General features: G+C 49.5%; 1 protein-coding gene across 1 annotated transcript in view; it reads right to left on the reverse strand.

Moving 5' to 3' along the window:
* Nucleotides 1-17500, reverse strand: part of ak5 (adenylate kinase 5) — a 208837-nt gene that overhangs the window by 39970 nt on the left and 151367 nt on the right. The window contains exon 9 of the mRNA XM_046360607.1: nucleotides 10413-10461. Coding sequence (XP_046216563.1) covers nucleotides 10413-10461 — 49 coding nt within the window. The remainder of the gene's footprint in view (nucleotides 1-10412; nucleotides 10462-17500) is intronic.

Raw genomic sequence — 17500 nt, forward strand, 5'->3', positions numbered from 1 at the left:
CCGTCCCTGTCACTTCCCACACGGGGACGCCGTCCCATCCCTGTCACTTCCCACACGGGGACGCCATCCCTGTCACTTCCCACACGGGGACGCCGTCCCTGTCACTTCCCACACGGGGACGCCGTCCCTGTCACTTCCCACACGGGGACGCCGTCCCTGTCACTTCCCACACGGGGACGCCTTCCCTGTCACTTCCCACACGGGGACGCCGTCCCTGTCACTTCCCACTCGGAGACGCCATCCCTGTCACTTCCCACTCGGAGACGCCATCCCTGTCACTTCCCACACGGGGACGCCATCCCTGTCACTTCCCACACGGGGACGCCGTCCCTGTCACTTCCCACACGGGGACGCCGTCCCTGTCACTTCCCACACGGGGACGCCGTCCCTGTCACTTCCCACACGGGGACGCCTTCCCTGTCACTTCCCACACGGGGACGCCGTCCCTGTCACTTCCCACTCGGAGACGCCATCCCTGTCACTTCCCACACGGGGACGCCATCCCTGTCACTTCCCACACGGGGACGCCGTCCCTGTCACTTCCCACACGGGGACGCCGTCCCTGTCACTTCCCACACGGGGACGCCGTCCCTGTCACTTCCCACACGGGGACGCCATCCCTGTCACTTCCCACACGGGGACGCCGTCCCTGTCGCTTCCCACACGGGGACGCCGTCCCTGTCGCTTCCCACACGGGGACGCCATCCCTGTCACGTACTTCTTAAAGAAGAGCGTCTTGTTGAGGTGGTGTTGGATGGTGGAGCATGGCGTACTTCTTAAAGAAGAGCGTCTTTTGTTGAGGTGGTGTTGGATGGTGGGGCATGGCGTACTTCTTAAAGAAGAGCGTCTTGTTGAGGTGGTGTTGGATGGTGGGGCATGGCGTACTTCTTAAAGAAGAGCGTCTTGTTGAGGTGGTGTTGGATGGTGGGGCATGGCGTACTTCTTAAAGAAGAGCGTCTTGTTGAGGTGGTGTTGGATGGTGGGGCATGGCGTACTCTTTAAAGAAGAGCGTCTTGTTGAGGTGGTGTTGGATGGTGGGGCATGGCGTACTTCTTAAAGAAGAGCGTCTTGTTGAGGTGGTGATGGATGGTGGGGCATGGCGTACTTCTTAAAGAAGAGCGTCTTGTTGAGGTGGTGTTGGATGGTGGAGCATGGCGTACTCTTTAAAGAAGAGCGTCTTGTTGAGGTGGTGATGGATGGTGGAGCATGGCGTACTTCTTAAAGAAGAGCGTCTTGTTGAGGTGGTGATGGATGGTGGGGCATGGCGTACTTCTTAAAGAAGAGCGTCTTGTTGAGGTGGTGTTGGATGGTGGAGCATGGCGTACTCTTTAAAGAAGAGCGTCTTGTTGAGGTGGTGTTGGATGGTGGGGCATGGCGTACTTCTTAAAGAAGAGCGTCTTGTTGAGGTGGTGTTGGATGGTGGAGCATGGCGTACTTCTTAAAGAAGAGCGTCTTGTTGAGGTGGTGTTGGATGGTGGGGCATGGCGTACTTCTTAAAGAAGAGCGTCTTGTTGAGGTGGTGATGGATGGTGGGGCATGGCGTATTTCTTAAAGAAGAGCGTCTTGTTGAGGTGGTGTTGGATGGTGGGGCATGGCGTACTCTTTAAAGAAGAGCGTCTTGTTGAGGTGGTGTTGGATGGTGGAGCATGGCGTACTTCTTAAAGAAGAGCGTCTTGTTGAGGTGGTGTTGGATGGTGGAGCATGGCGTACTTCTTAAAGAAGAGCGTCTTGTTGAGGTGGTGTTGGATGGTGGAGCATGGCGTACTTCTTAAAGAAGAGCGTCTTGTTGAGGTGGTGTTGGATGGTGGAGCATGGCGTACTTCTTAAAGAAGAGCGGCTTGTTGAGGTGGTGTTGGATGGTGGATGGTGGGCATGGCGTACTTCTTAAAGAAGAGCGTCTTGTTGAGGTGGTGTTGGATGGTGGAGCATGGCGTACTTCTTAAAGAAGAGCGTCTTGTTGAGGTGGTGTTGGATGGTGGAGCATGGCGTACTTCTTAAAGAAGAGCGGCTTGTTGAGGTGGTGTTGGATGGTGGAGCATGGCGTACTTCTTAAAGAAGAGCGTCTTGTTGAGGTGGTGATGGATGGTGGAGCATGGCGTACTTCTTAAAGAAGAGCGTCTTGTTGAGGTGGTGTTGGATGGTGGAGCATGGCGTACTTCTTAAAGAAGAGCGTCTTGTTGAGGTGGTGTTGGATGGTGGAGCATGGCGTACTTCTTAAAGAAGAGCGTCTTGTTGAGGTGGTGTTGGATGGTGGAGCATGGCGTACTTCTTAAAGAAGAGCGTCTTGTTGAGGTGGTGTTGGATGGTGGGGCATGGCGTACTTCTTAAAGAAGAGCGTCTTGTTGAGGTGGTGTTGGATGGTGGGGCATGGCGTACTTCTTAAAGAAGAGCGTCTTGTTGAGGTGGTGTTGGATGGTGGGGCATGGCGTACTTCTTAAAGAAGAGCGTCTTGTTGAGGTGGTGTTGGATGGTGGAGCATGGCGTACTTCTTAAAGAAGAGCGTCTTGTTGAGGTGGTGTTGGATGGTGGAGCATGGCGTACTTCTTTAAAGAAGAGCGTCTTGTTGAGGTGGTGTTGGATGGTGGGCATAAAGAAGAGCGTCTTGTTGAGGTGGTGTTGGATGGTGGGGCAAAGAAGAGCGTCTTGTTGAGGTGGTGTTGGATGGTGGGGCATGGCGTACTTCTTAAAGAAGAGCGTCTTGTTGAGGTGGTGATGGATGGTGGGGCATGGCGTACTTCTTAAAGAAGAGCGTCTTGTTGAGGTGGTGTTGGATGGTGGGGCATGGCGTACTTCTTAAAGAAGAGCGTCTTGTTGAGGTGGTGTTGGATGGTGGGGCATGGCGTACTTCTTAAAGAAGAGCGTCTTGTTGAGGTGGTGTTGGATGGTGGAGCATGGCGTACTTCTTAAAGAAGAGCGGCTTGTTGAGGTGGTGTTGGATGGTGGAGCATGGCGTACTTCTTAAAGAAGAGCGTCTTGTTGAGGTGGTGATGGATGGTGGAGCATGGCGTACTTCTTAAAGAAGAGCGTCTTGTTGAGGTGGTGTTGGATGGTGGAGCATGGCGTACTTCTTAAAGAAGAGCGTCTTGTTGAGGTGGTGTTGGATGGTGGAGCATGGCGTACTTCTTAAAGAAGAGCGTCTTGTTGAGGTGGTGTTGGATGGTGGAGCATGGCGTACTTCTTAAAGAAGAGCGGTCTTGTTGAGGTGGTGTTGGATGGTGGGGCATGGCGTACTTCTTAAAGAAGAGCGTCTTGTTGAGGTGGTGTTGGATGGTGGGGCATGGCGTACTTCTTAAAGAAGAGCGTCTTGTTGAGGTGGTGTTGGATGGTGGGGCATGGCGTACTTCTTAAAGAAGAGCGTCTTGTTGAGGTGGTGTTGGATGGTGGGGCATGGCGTACTTCTTAAAGAAGAGCGTCTTGTTGAGGTGGTGTTGGATGGTGGGGCATGGCGTACTTCTTAAAGAAGAGCGTCTTGTTGAGGTGGTGTTGGATGGTGGAGCATGGCGTACTTCTTAAAGAAGAGCGTCTTGTTGAGGTGGTGTTGGATGGTGGAGCATGGCGTACTTCTTAAAGAAGAGCGTCTTGTTGAGGTGGTGATGGATGGTGGAGCATGGCGTACTTCTTAAAGAAGAGCGTCTTGTTGAGGTGGTGTTGGATGGTGGAGCATGGCGTACTTCTTAAAGAAGAGCGTCTTGTTGAGGTGGTGTTGGATGGTGGAGCATGGCGTACTTCTTAAAGAAGAGCGGCTTGTTGAGGTGGTGTTGGATGGTGGAGCATGGCGTACTTCTTAAAGAAGAGCGTCTTGTTGAGGTGGTGTTGGATGGTGGGGCATGGCGTACTTCTTAAAGAAGAGCGTCTTGTTGAGGTGGTGTTGGATGGTGGGGCATGGCGTACTTCTTAAAGAAGAGCGTCTTGTTGAGGTGGTGTTGGATGGTGGGGCATGGCGTACTTCTTAAAGAAGAGCGTCTTGTTGAGGTGGTGTTGGATGGTGGAGCATGGCGTACTTCTTAAAGAAGAGCGGCTTGTTGAGGTGGTGTTGGATGGTGGAGCATGGCGTACTTCTTAAAGAAGAGCGGCTTGTTGAGGTGGTGTTGGATGGTGGAGCATGGCGTACTTCTTAAAGAAGAGCGGCTTGTTGAGGTGGTGTTGGATGGTGGAGCATGGCGTACTTCTTAAAGAAGAGCGTCTTGTTGAGGTGGTGTTGGATGGTGGGGCATGGCGTACTTCTTAAAGAAGAGCGTCTTGTTGAGGTGGTGTTGGATGGTGGGGCATGGCGTACTTCTTAAAGAAGAGCGTCTTGTTGAGGTGGTGTTGGATGGTGGGGCATGGCGTACTTCTTAAAGAAGAGCGGCTTGTTGAGGTGGTGTTGGATGGTGGAGCATGGCGTACTTCTTAAAGAAGAGCGTCTTGTTGAGGTGGTGTTGGATGGTGGAGCATGGCGTACTTCTTAAAGAAGAGCGTCTTGTTGAGGTGGTGTTGGATGGTGGAGCATGGCGTACTTCTTAAAGAAGAGCGTCTTGTTGAGGTGGTGTTGGATGGTGGGGCATGGCGTACTTCTTAAAGAAGAGCGTCTTGTTGAGGTGGTGTTGGATGGTGGAGCATGGCGTACTTCTTAAAGAAGAGCGGCTTGTTGAGGTGGTGTTGGATGGTGGAGCATGGCGTACTTCTTAAAGAAGAGCGTCTTGTTGAGGTGGTGTTGGATGGTGGGGCATGGCGTACTTCTTAAAGAAGAGCGTCTTGTTGAGGTGGTGTTGGATGGTGGGGCATGGCGTACTTCTTAAAGAAGAGCGGCTTGTTGAGGTGGTGATGGATGGTGGAGCATGGCGTACTTCTTAAAGAAGAGCGGCTTGTTGAGGTGGTGTTGGATGGTGGGGCATGGCGTACTTCTTAAAGAAGAGCGGCTTGTTGAGGTGGTGATGGATGGTGGAGCATGGCGTACTTCTTAAAGAAGAGCGTCTTGTTGAGGTGGTGATGGATGGTGGAGCATGGCGTACTTCTTAAAGAAGAGCGTCTTGTTGAGGTGGTGTTGGATGGTGGAGCATGGCGTACTTAAAGAAGAGCGTCTTGTTGAGGTGGTGTTGGATGGTGGAGCATGGCGTACTTCTTAAAGAAGAGCGTCTTGTTGAGGTGGTGTTGGATGGTGGAGCATGGCGTACTTCTTAAAGAAGAGCGGCTTGTTGAGGTGGTGTTGGATGGTGGAGCATGGCGTACTTCTTAAAGAAGAGCGTCTTGTTGAGGTGGTGTTGGATGGTGGAGCATGGCGTACTTCTTAAAGAAGAGCGTCTTGTTGAGGTGGTGTTGGATGGTGGAGCATGGCGTACTTCTTAAAGAAGAGCGGCTTGTTGAGGTGGTGTTGGATGGTGGGGCATGGCGTACTTCTTAAAGAAGAGCGTCTTGTTGAGGTGGTGTTGGATGGTGGAGCATGGCGTACTTCTTAAAGAAGAGCTTCTTGTTGAGGTGGTGTTGGATGGTGGGGCATGGCGTACTTCTTAAAGAAGAGCGGCTTGTTGAGGTGGTGTTGGATGGTGGGGCATGGCGTACTTCTTAAAGAAGAGCGTCTTGTTGAGGTGGTGATGGATGGTGGGGCATGGCGTACTTCTTAAAGAAGAGCGTCTTGTTGAGGTGGTGTTGGATGGTGGGGCATGGCGTACTTCTTAAAGAAGAGCGGCTTGTTGAGGTGGTGATTGATGGTGGAGCATGGCGTACTTCTTAAAGAAGAGCGTCTTGTTGAGGTGGTGATGGATGGTGGAGCATGGCGTACTTCTTAAAGAAGAGCGTCTTGTTGAGGTGGTGTTGGATGGTGGAGCATGGCGTACTTCTTAAAGAAGAGCGTCTTGTTGAGGTGGTGTTGGATGGTGGAGCATGGCGTACTTCTTAAAGAAGAGCGTCTTGTTGAGGTGGTGTTGGATGGTGGAGCATGGCGTACTTCTTAAAGAAGAGCGGCTTGTTGAGGTGGTGATGGATGGTGGAGCATGGCGTACTTCTTAAAGAAGAGCGTCTTGTTGAGGTGGTGTTGGATGGTGGAGCATGGCGTACTTCTTAAAGAAGAGCGTCTTGTTGAGGTGGTGTTGGATGGTGGAGCATGGCGTACTTCTTAAAGAAGAGCGGCTTGTTGAGGTGGTGATGGATGGTGGAGCATGGCGTACTTCTTAAAGAAGAGCGTCTTGTTGAGGTGGTGATGGATGGTGGAGCATGGCGTACTTCTTAAAGAAGAGCGGCTTGTTGAGGTGGTGTTGGATGGTGGGGCATGGCTTGTTGAGGTGGTGTTGGATGGTGGGCATGGCGTACAGAAGAGCGTCTTGTTGAGGTGGTGTTGGATGGTGGAGCATGGCGTACTTCTTAAAGAAGAGCGTCTTGTTGAGGTGGTGTTGGATGGTGGGGCATGGCGTACTTCTTAAAGAAGAGCGGCTTGTTGAGGTGGTGTTGGATGGTGGGGCATGGCGTACTTCTTAAAGAAGAGCGTCTTGTTGAGGTGGTGATGGATGGTGGGGCATGGCGTACTTCTTAAAGAAGAGCGTCTTGTTGAGGTGGTGTTGGATGGTGGAGCATGGCGTACTTCTTAAAGAAGAGCGTCTTGTTGAGGTGGTGTTGGATGGTGGAGCATGGCGTACTCTTTAAAGAAGAGCGTCTTGTTGAGGTGGTGTTGGATGGTGGAGCATGGCGTACTTCTTAAAGAAGAGCGTCTTGTTGAGGTGGTGTTGGATGGTGGAGCATGGCGTACTTCTTAAAGAAGAGCGTCTTGTTGAGGTGGTGTTGGATGGTGGAGCATGGCGTACTCTTTAAAGAAGAGCGTCTTGTTGAGGTGGTGTTGGATGGTGGAGCATGGCGTACTTCTTAAAGAAGAGCGTCTTGTTGAGGTGGTGTTGGATGGTGGAGCATGGCGTACTCTTTAAAGAAGAGCGTCTTGTTGAGGTGGTGTTGGATGGTGGAGCATGGCGTACTTCTTAAAGAAGAGCGTCTTGTTGAGGTGGTGTTGGATGGTGGAGCATGGCGTACTTCTTAAAGAAGAGCGGCATGTTTATTCAAGTTACGCCGCTTAACAGGGGTTATGATTTTGAACGTACCTCTGTTTATTCCCAATGAGTTACTGGAGCATATGAGTTACTGGAGCATATGAGTTACTGGAGCATATGAGTTACTGGAGCATATGAGTTATTGGAGCATATGAGTTACTGGAGCATATGAGTTACTGGAGCATATGAGTTACTGGAGCATATGAGTTACTGGAGCATATGAGTTACTGGAGCATATGAGTTACTGGAGCATATGAGTTACTGGAGCATATGAGTTATTGGAGCATATGAGTTACTGGAGCATATGAGTTACTGGAGCATATGAGTTATTGGAGCATATGAGTTAATGGAGCATATGAGTTACTGGAGCATATGAGTTACTGGAGCATATGAGTTATTGGAGCATATGAGTTATTGGAGCATATGAGTTACTGGAGCATATGAGTTACTGGAGCATATGAGATATTGGAGCATATGAGTTACTGGAGCATATGAGTTACTGGAGCATATGAGTTAATGGAGCATATGAGTTACTGGAGCATATGAGTTACTGGAGCATATGAGTTACTGGAGCATATGAGTTAATGGAGCATATGAGTTAATGGAGCATATGAGTTACTGGAGCATATGAGTTACTGGAGCATATGAGTTACTGGAGCATATGAGTTACTGGAGCATATGAGTTACTGGAGCATATGAATTACTGGAGCATATGAGTTACTGGAGAATATGAGTTATTGGAGGTTATGAGCGCCTATTCAACCTCAGGAGGCTGAAGAAATTCGGCTTGTCACCAAAAGCACTCACAAACTTCTACAGATGCACAATCGAGAGCATCCTGGCGGGCTGTATCACCGCCTGGTACGGCAACTGCTCCGCCCTCAACCGTAAGGCTCTCCAGAGGGTAGTGAGGACTGCACAACGCATCACCGGGGGCAAACTACCTGCCCTCCAGGACACCTACACCACCCATTGTTACAGGAAGGCCATAAAGATCATCAAGGACATCAACCACCCGAACCACTGCCTGTTCACCCCGCTATCATCCAGAAGGCGAGGTCAGTACAGGTGCATCAAAGCTGGGACCGAGAGACTGAAAAACAGCTTCTATCTCAAGGCCATCAGACTGTTAAACAGCCACCACTAACACTGAGTGGCTGCTGCCAACACACTGTCATTGACACTGACCCAACTCCAGCCATTTTAATAATGGGAATTGATGGGAAATGATGTAAATATATCACTAGCCACTTTAAACAATGCTACCTTATATAATGTTACTTACCCTACATTATTCATCTCATATGCATATGTATATACTGTACTCTACATCATCGACTGCATCCTTATGTAACACATGTATCACTAGCCATGCTTGTGCTTCTAGTTCCGACAATGCAGTGATAACCAACAAGTAATCTAACTAACAATTCCAAAACTACTGTCTTATACACAGTGTAAGGGGATAAGGAACATGTACATAAGGATATATGAATGAGTGATGGTACAGAGCAGCATACAGTAGATGGTATCGAGTACAGTATATACATATGAGATGAGTGTGTAGACAAAGTAAACAAAGTGGCATAGTTAAAGTGGCTAGTGATACATGTGTTACATAAGGATGCAGTCGATGATGTAGAGTACAGTATATACATATGAGATGAGTGTGTAGACAAAGTAAACAAAGTGGCATAGTTAAAGTGGCTAGTGATACATGTGTTACATAAGGATGCAGTCGATGATGTAGAGTACAGTATATACATATGAGATGAGTGTGTAGACAAAGTAAACAAAGTGGCATAGTTAAAGTGGCTAGTGATACATGTGTTACATAAGGATGCAGTCGATGATGTAGAGTATATACATATGAGATGATAGACAAAGTAAACAAAGTGGCATAGTTAAAGTGGATGATACATGTGTTACATAAGGATGCAGTCGATGTTGTAGAGTACAGTAATACATATGAGATGAGTGACAAAGTAAACAAAGTGGCATAGTTAAAGTGGCTAGTGATACATGTGTTACATAAGGATGCAGTCGATGATGTAGAGTACAGTATATACATATGAGATGAGTGTGTAGACAAAGTAAACAAAGTGGCATAGAGGAGGTAAATGGGTTCCCGGATCAGACTTTTGACGTTGATAAGTTTGTGAGGTCAGCGATGGTGTTACAGAAGACGGTGGGGTTAGATCAGTTGAGTGTGAAGAAGCGTTTCCGCTTGAGGAAATGTGTTACTGCTGTCACGGCAACAAGAGGTAGTGGGAAACGTGGTCAGGTTCAGAGACAATTAAAACGATGATGATGATCATGCCTCATAGGGTGTTTTTCCTCCTCCTATCTGTCTGGTTCCTCCCTGGTTTTCTTCTGTGTTTTCTTTCTCTTTTCTATGTGGCAATCAACTGCAAGGATCCTTCATCAACGTAGTCAAACTGGGCGTGATATATAATCGTACGGTACATAGCTAACTCACTTGGATTATATTGGCTTTGAGGCGAGCCTTGCAATTTCGTTTTTTCAAAGTGGGTGACCGAAACAAAACGGCCACCTTTTACCGAGATGCGATCGACATGAAGATTTTGTTTGCGTCACAAAGAGTTTGAAGAAGGATGTAAGGCAGCTTGTTAAGGGCCCTTATGATGGAAATGGAACAAGACAATGGTCGGCCTCGGGGCCAGAGAATGATGATGACTTTGTTGCTGAACTGATCTACAACTATGGAGTGGGAGAATATCGCCTAGGCAACGACTTCCTGGGTTTGACTCTGCAATCAAGCCAGGCTGTCAGCAATGCTAACCGGCTTGGTTGGCCCCTCAATGAGGTTGGAAAGGTCCTCTATCTGGCTGAGGCCCCAAAACTCTGACTCAAACTCTAGGGAAGAGGGCTCTGGTTTAAAGTAGTGCACTATATAGGGAATAGGGCCCTGGTCTATAGTTATGCACTATATAGGGAATAGGGCCCTGGTCTAAAGTAGTGTACTATATAGGGAATAGGGCCCTGGTCTATAGTAGTGCACTATACAGGGAATAGGGCTCTGGTCTATAGTAGTGCACTATATAGGGAATAGAGCCCTGGTCTAAAGTAGTGCACTATATAGGGAATAGGGCCCTGGTCTATAGTAATGCACTATATAGGGAATAGGGCTCTGGTCTATAGTAGTGCACTATATAGGGAATAGGGCCCTGGTCTAAAGTAGTACACTATATAGGGAATAGGGCTCTGGTCTATAGTAGTGCACTATATAGGGAATAGGGCCCTGGTCTATAGTAGTACACTATATAGGCAATATGGGACCATTTGGTACACAGCCATGAAAGTGAATCAGTGAGTTAAAACTCTGGCCTTTTATCCCAACACAAGACCTGATCGGAAATCAATGCAGGCTCATGTACTCACTCTCTGCAGTCCCTTCAGCATACCCCATTTCATCCTCCTCCTCTTCAACCTAGCAGAGAGAGAGAGAGAGAGGATGAGAGAGAGAGGATGAGAGAGAGAGGATGAGAGAGAGAGGATTAGATAGAGAGGATGAGAGAGAGAGGATGAGAGAGAGAGGATGAGAGAGAGAGGATGAGAGAGAGAGAGGATGAGAGAGAGAGGATGAGAGAGAGAGGATGAGAGAGAGAGGATTAGATAGAGAGAGAGAGAGAGGATGAGAGAGAGAGGATGAAAGAGAGAGGATGAGAGAGAGAGAGGATGAGAGAGATAGTACAATTAATACAATTAAGAAACATTAATTTACAAAACAAATCTGGCGCTAAGTAGATGTCTTTTGACAAACGCTTTACAAGAAAAGTGCTGTTGATTTAAAAAAACATGCTAATCTGATACTAATCAGACAGACAGACAGACAGACAGACAGACAGACAGACAGACAGACAGACAGACAGACAGACAGACAGACAGACAGACAGACAGACAGACAGACAGACAGACAGACAGACAGACAGACAGACAGACAGACAGACAGACAGACAGACAGACAGACAGACAGACAGACAGACAGACAGACAGACAGCTAGCTAATGGCAACATCGGGCACCAGTTGTCATGTTTTGTCATTTATTATCTTGTCTTGTCCCTGTGCTTCCCATTCTATTCGTTTCCCTCTGCTGGTCTTATTAGGTTCTTTCCCTCTTTCTATCCCTCTCTCTCCCCCTCCCTCTCTCACTCTCTCGCTCTCTCTTCTCTCTATCGTTCCGTTCCTGCTCCCAGCTGTTCCTATTCCCCTAATCAATCATTTAGTCTTCCCACACCTGTTCCCGATCCTTTCCCCTGATTAGAGTCCCTATTTCTTCCTTTGTGTTCCGTTCCTGTCCTGTCGGTTCCTTGTCTAGAATTCACCGTGCTGTGTTTGTGTATCGCCCTGTCGTGTCGTGTTTTCCTCAGATGCTGCGTGGTGAGCAGGTGTCTGAGTCTGTCTGGTTCAAGTGCCTTCCCGAGGCAACCTGCTGTTCACCTGCTGTTCAAGATCGAGTCTCCAGTTTGTCCTCGTCATTTCGAGTGAAAGTTGTGTTTTTTGTTTGTATTTACTTTACTAGATTAAAGACTCTGTTTTCGCCAAGTCGCTTTTGGGTCCTCTTTCACCTGCATGACAGAAGGAACCGACCAAGGAATGGACCCAGCGACTTCAGACGCTCGTTACACTGCCGTCGAGATCCAAGGAGCCATGCTCGGCAGACACGAGCAGGAATTGTCTGCTGCTCGCCATGCCGTGGAGAACCTGGCCGCTCAGGTTTCCGACCTCTCTGGACAGTTCCAGAGTCTACGTCTCGTGCCACCTGTTACTTCCTGGCCTGCCGAGCCTCCAGAACCTAGGGTTAATAACCCACCTTGCTACTCCGGGCAGCCCACTGAGTGCCGCTCCTTTCTCACGCAGTGTGAGATTGTGTTCTCTCTCCAACCCAACACATACTCTAGAGAGAGCTCGGGTTGCTTACGTCATTTCACTCCTTACTGGCCGGGCTCGAGAATGGGGCACAGCTATCTGGGAGGCAAGGGCTGATTGCTCTAACAAGTTCCAGAACTTTAAAGAGGAGATGATTCGGGTTTTTGACCGTTCAGTTTTTGGTAGGGAGGCTTCTAGGGCCCTGGCTTCCTTATGCCAAGGTGAACGGTCCATAACGGATTATTCTATTGAGTTTCGCACTCTTGCTGCCTCTAGTGAGTGGAACGAGCCGGCGCTGCTCGCTCGTTTTCTGGAGGGACTCCACGCAGTGGTTAAGGATGAGATTCTCTCCCGGGAGGTTCCTTCAGATGTGGACTCTTTGATTGCTCTCGCCATCCGCATAGAACGACGGGTAGATCTTCGTCACCGGGCTCGTGGAAGAGAGCTCGCATCAACGGTGTTTCCCTGCTCCGCATCGCAACCATCTCCCTCCTCTGGCTCAGAGTCTGAGCCCATGCAGCTGGGAGGGATTCGCATCTCGACTAAGGAGAGGGAACGGAGGATCACCAACCGCCTGTGCCTCTATTGCGGAGTTGCTGGACATTTTGTTAATTCATGTCCAGTAAAAGCCAGAGCTCATCTGTAAGCGGAGGGCTACAGGTGAGCGCAACTACTCAAGTCTCTCCATCAAGATCCTGTACTACTTTGTCGGTCCATCTACGCTGGACCGGTTCGGGTGCTACATGTAGTGCCTTGATAGACTCTGGGGCTGAGGGTTGTTTCATGGACGAAGCATGGGTTCGGAAACATGACATTCCTTTCAGAGAGTTAGAGAAGCCTACGCCCATGTTCGCCTTAGATGGTAGTCATCTTCCCAGTATCAGATTTGAGACACTACCTTTAACCCTCACAGTATCTGGTAACCACAGTGAGACTATTTCTTTTTTGATTTTTCGTTCACCGTTTACACCTGTTGTTTTGGGTCATCCCTGGCTAGTATGTCATAATCCTTCTATTAATTGGTCTAGTAATTCTATCCTATCCTGGAACGTTTCTTGTCATGTGAAGTGTTTAATGTCTGCCATCCCTCCCGTTTCTTCTGTCCCTACTTCTCAGGAGGAACCTGGCGATTTGACAGGAGTGCCGGAGGAATATCATGATCTGCGCACGGTCTTCAGTCGGTCCCGAGCCAACTCCCTTCCTCCTCACCGGTCGTATGATTGTAGTATTGATCTCCTTCCGGGGACCACTCCTCCTCGGGGTAGACTATACTCTCTGTCGGCTCCCGAACGTAAGGCTCTCGAGGATTATTTGTCTGTGTCTCTTGACGCCGGTACCATAGTGCCTTCTTCCTCTCCGGCCGGGGCGGGGTTCTTTTTTGTTAAGAAGAAGGACGGTACTCTGCGCCCCTGCGTGGATTATCGAGGGCTGAATGACATAACGGTTAAGAATCGTTATCCGCTTCCCCTTATGTCATCAGCCTTCGAGATTCTGCAGGGAGCCAGGTGCTTTACTAAGTTGGACCTTCGTAACGCTTACCATCTCGTGCGCATCAGAGAGGGGACGAGTGGAAACGGCGTTTAACACTCCGTTAGGGCATTTTGAGTACCGGGTTCTGCCGTTTGGTCTCGCCAATGCGCCAGCTGTTTTTCAGGCATTAGTTAATGATGTTCTGAGAGACATGCTGAACATCTTTGTTTTTGTCTATCTTGACGATATCCTGATTTTTTTCTCCGTCACTCGAGATTCATGTTCAGCACGTTCGACGTGTTCTACAGCGCCTTTTAGAGAATTGTCTCTACGTAAAGTCTGAGAAGTGCTCTTTTCATGTCTCCTCCGTTACTTTTCTCGGTTCCGTTATTTCCGCTGAAGGCATTCAGATGGATTCCGCTAAGGTCCAAGCTGTCAGTGATTGGCCCGTTCCAAGGTCACGTGTCGAGTTGCAGCGCTTTTTAGGTTTCGCTAATTTCTATCGGCGTTTCATTCGTAATTTCGGTCAAGTTGCTGCCCCTCTCACAGCTCTTACTTCTGTCAAGACGTGTTTTAAGTGGTCCGGTTCCGCCCAGGGAGCTTTTGATCTTCTAAAAGAACGTTTTACGTCCGCTCCTATCCTCGTTACTCCTGACGTCACTAGACAATTCATTGTCGAGGTTGGCGCTTCAGAGGTAGGCGTGGGAGCCATTCTATCCCAGCGCTTCCAGTCTGACGATAAGGTTCATCCTTGCGCTTATTTTTCTCATCGCCTGTCGCCATCTGAGCGCAACTATGATGTGGGTAACCGTGAACTGCTCGCCATCCGCTTAGCCCTAGGCGAATGGCGACAGTGGTTGGAGGGGCGACCGTTCCTTTTGTCATTTGGACAGACCATAAGAACCTTGAGTACATCCGTTCTGCCAAACGACTTAATGCCCGTCAAGCTCGTTGGGCGTTGTTTTCGCTCGTTTCGAGTTTGTGATTTCTTACCGTCCGGGTAGCAAGAACACCAAGCCTGATGCCTTATCCCGTCTGTTTAGTTCTTCTGTGGCTTCTACTGATCCCGAGGGGATTCTTCCTTATGGGCGTGTTGTCGGGTTAACAGTCTGGGGAATTGAAAGACAGGTTAAGCAAGCACTCACGCACACTGCGTCGCCGCGCGCTTGTCCTAGTAACCTCCTTTTCGTTCCTGTTTCCACTCGTCTGGCTGTTCTTCAGTGGGCTCACTCTGCCAAGTTAGCTGGTCATCCCGGTGTTCGAGGCACTCTTGCGTCTATTCGCCAGCGCTTTTGGTGGCCGACTCAGGAGCGTGACACGCGCCGTTTCGTGGCTGCTTGTTCGGACTGCGCGCAGACTAAGTCGGGTAACTCTCCTCCTGCCGGTCGTCTCAGACCGCTCCCCATTCCTTCTCGACCATGGTCTCACATCGCCCTAGACTTCATTACCGGTCTGCCTTTGTCTGCGGGGAAGACTGTGATTCTTACGGTTGTCGATAGGTTCTCTAAGGCGGCACATTTCATTCCCCTCGCTAAACTTCCTTCCGCTAAGGAGACGGCACAAATCATTATCGAGAATGTATTCAGAATTCATGGCCTCCCGTTAGACGCCGTTTCAGACAGAGGCCCGCAATTCACGTCACAGTTTTGGAGGAGTTCTGTCGTTTGATTGGTGCGTCCGTCAGTCTCTCTTCCGGGTTTCATCCCCAGTCTAACGGTCAAGCAGAGAGGGCCAATCAGACGATTGGTCGCATACTACGCAGCCTTTCTTTCAGAAACCCTGCGTCTTGGGCAGAACAGCTCCCCTGGGCAGAATACGCTCACAATTCGCTTCCTTCGTCTGCTACCGGGTTATCTCCGTTTCAGAGTAGTCTGGGTTACCAGCCTCCTCTGTTCTCATCCCAGCTTGCCGAGTCCAGCGTTCCCTCCGCTCAAGCGTTTGTCCAACGTTGTGAGCGCACCTGGAGGAGGGTGAGGTCTGCACTTTGCCGTTACAGGGCACAGACTGTGAGAGCCGCCAATAAACGCAGGATTAAGAGTCCAAGGTATTGTTGCGGCCAGAGAGTGTGGCTTTCCACTCGCAACCTTCCTCTTACGACAGCTTCTCGTAAGTTGACTCCGCGGTTCATTGGTCCGTTCCGTGTCTCCCAGGTCGTCAATCCTGTCGCTGTGCGACTGCTTCTTCCGCGACATCTTCGTCGCGTCCATCCTGTCTTCCATGTCTCCTGTGTTAAGCCCTTTCTTCGCACCCCGTTCGTCTTCCCTCCCCCTCCGTCCTTGTCGAGAGCGCACCTATTTACAAGGTACATAAGATCATGGACATGCGTTCTCGGGGACGGGGTCACCAATACTTAGTGGATTGGGAGGGTTACGGTCCTGAGGAGAGGAGTTGGGTTCCGTCTCGGGACGTGCTGGACCGTTCACTCATTGATGATTTCCTCCGTTGCCGCCAGGATTCCTCCTCGAGTGCGCCAGGAGGCGCTCGGTGAGTGGGGGGTACTGTCATGTTTTGTCATTTATTATCTTGTCTTGTCCCTGTGCTTCCCATTCTATTCGTTTCCCTCTGCTGGTCTTATTAGGTTCTTTCCCTCTTTCTATCCCTCTCTCTCCCCCTCCCTCTCTCACTCTCTCGCTCTCTCTTCTCTCTATCGTTCCGTTCCTGCTCCCAGCTGTTCCTATTCCCCTAATCAATCATTTAGTCTTCCCACACCTGTTCCCGATCCTTTCCCCTGATTAGAGTCCCTATTTCTTCCTTTGTGTTCCGTTCCTGTCCTGTCGGTTCCTTGTCTAGAATTCACCGTGCTGTGTTTGTGTATCGCCCTGTCGTGTCGTGTTTTCCTCAGATGCTGCGTGGTGAGCAGGTGTCTGAGTCTGTCTGGTTCAAGTGCCTTCCCGAGGCAACCTGCTGTTCACCTGCTGTTCAAGATCGAGTCTCCAGTTTGTCCTCGTCATTTCGAGTGAAAGTTGTGTTTTTTGTTTGTATTTACTTTACTGGATTAAAGACTCTGTTTTCGCCAAGTCGCTTTTGGGTCCTCTTTCACCTGCATGACACCAGTAGCATTTTGGTCAGTAACCAGTAGTCTTGTAGCCAGTAGTCTTGTGTTCAGTAGCCAGTAGTCTTGTGTTCAGTAGCCAGTAGTCTTGTGTTCAGTAGCCAGTAGTCTTGTGTTCAGTAGCCAGTAGTCCTTTGGGCAGTAGCCAGTAACCAGTAGTCTTGTGGGCAGTAGCCAGTCGTCTTGTGGGCAGTAGCCAGTAACCAGTAGTCCTTTGGGCAGTAGCCAGTAACCAGTAGTCTTGTAGCCAGTAGTCTTGTGGGCAGTAACCAGTAGTCTTGTGGGCAGTAGCCAGTAGTACTTTGGGCAGTAGCCAGTAACCAGTAGTCTTGTGGGCAGTAGCCAGTCGTCTTGTGGGCAGTAGCCAGTAACCAGTAGTCCTTTGGGCAGTAGCCAGTAACCAGTAGTCTTGTAGCCAGTAGTCTTGTGGGCAGTAACCAGTAGTCTTGTGGGCAGTAGCCAGTAGTACTTTGGGCAGTAGCCAGTAACCAGTAGTCTTGTGGGCAGTAACCAGTAGTCTTGTGGGCAGTAACCAGTAGTCTTATGGGCAGTAACCAGTAGTCTTGTGGGCAGTAACCAGTAGTCTTATGGGCAGTAACCAGTAGTCTTGTGGGCAGTAGCCAGTAGTCTTGTGGGCAGTAACCAGTAGTATTGTGGGCAGTAACCAGTAGTCTTGTGGGCAGTAGCCAGTGGTCTTGTGGGCAGTAGCCAGTAACCAGTAGTCTTGTGGGCAGTAGCCAGTAGTCCTTTGGGCAGTAGCCAGTAACCAGTAGTCTTGTGGGCAGTAGCCAGTAGTCATTTGGGGAGTAGCCAGTAACCAGTAGTCTTGTTGGCAGTAGCCAGTGCCCAGTTGTCTTGTGGGCAGTAGCCAGTAACCAGTAGTCTTGTGGGCAGTAGCCAGTAGTCCTTTGGGCAGAAGCCAGTAACCAGTAGTCTTGTGGGCAGTAACCAGTAGTCTTGTGGGCAGTAGCCAGTAACCAGTCGTCTTGTGGTCAGTAGCCAGTAACTAGTAGTCTTGTGGGCAGTAGCCAGCAACCAGTAGTCTTGTGGGCAGTAGCCAGTAGTCTTGTTGGCAGT

This window comes from Oncorhynchus gorbuscha, linkage group LG08 (genome assembly GCF_021184085.1).
Source record: "Oncorhynchus gorbuscha isolate QuinsamMale2020 ecotype Even-year linkage group LG08, OgorEven_v1.0, whole genome shotgun sequence".
Lineage (NCBI taxonomy): Eukaryota > Metazoa > Chordata > Actinopteri > Salmoniformes > Salmonidae > Oncorhynchus > Oncorhynchus gorbuscha.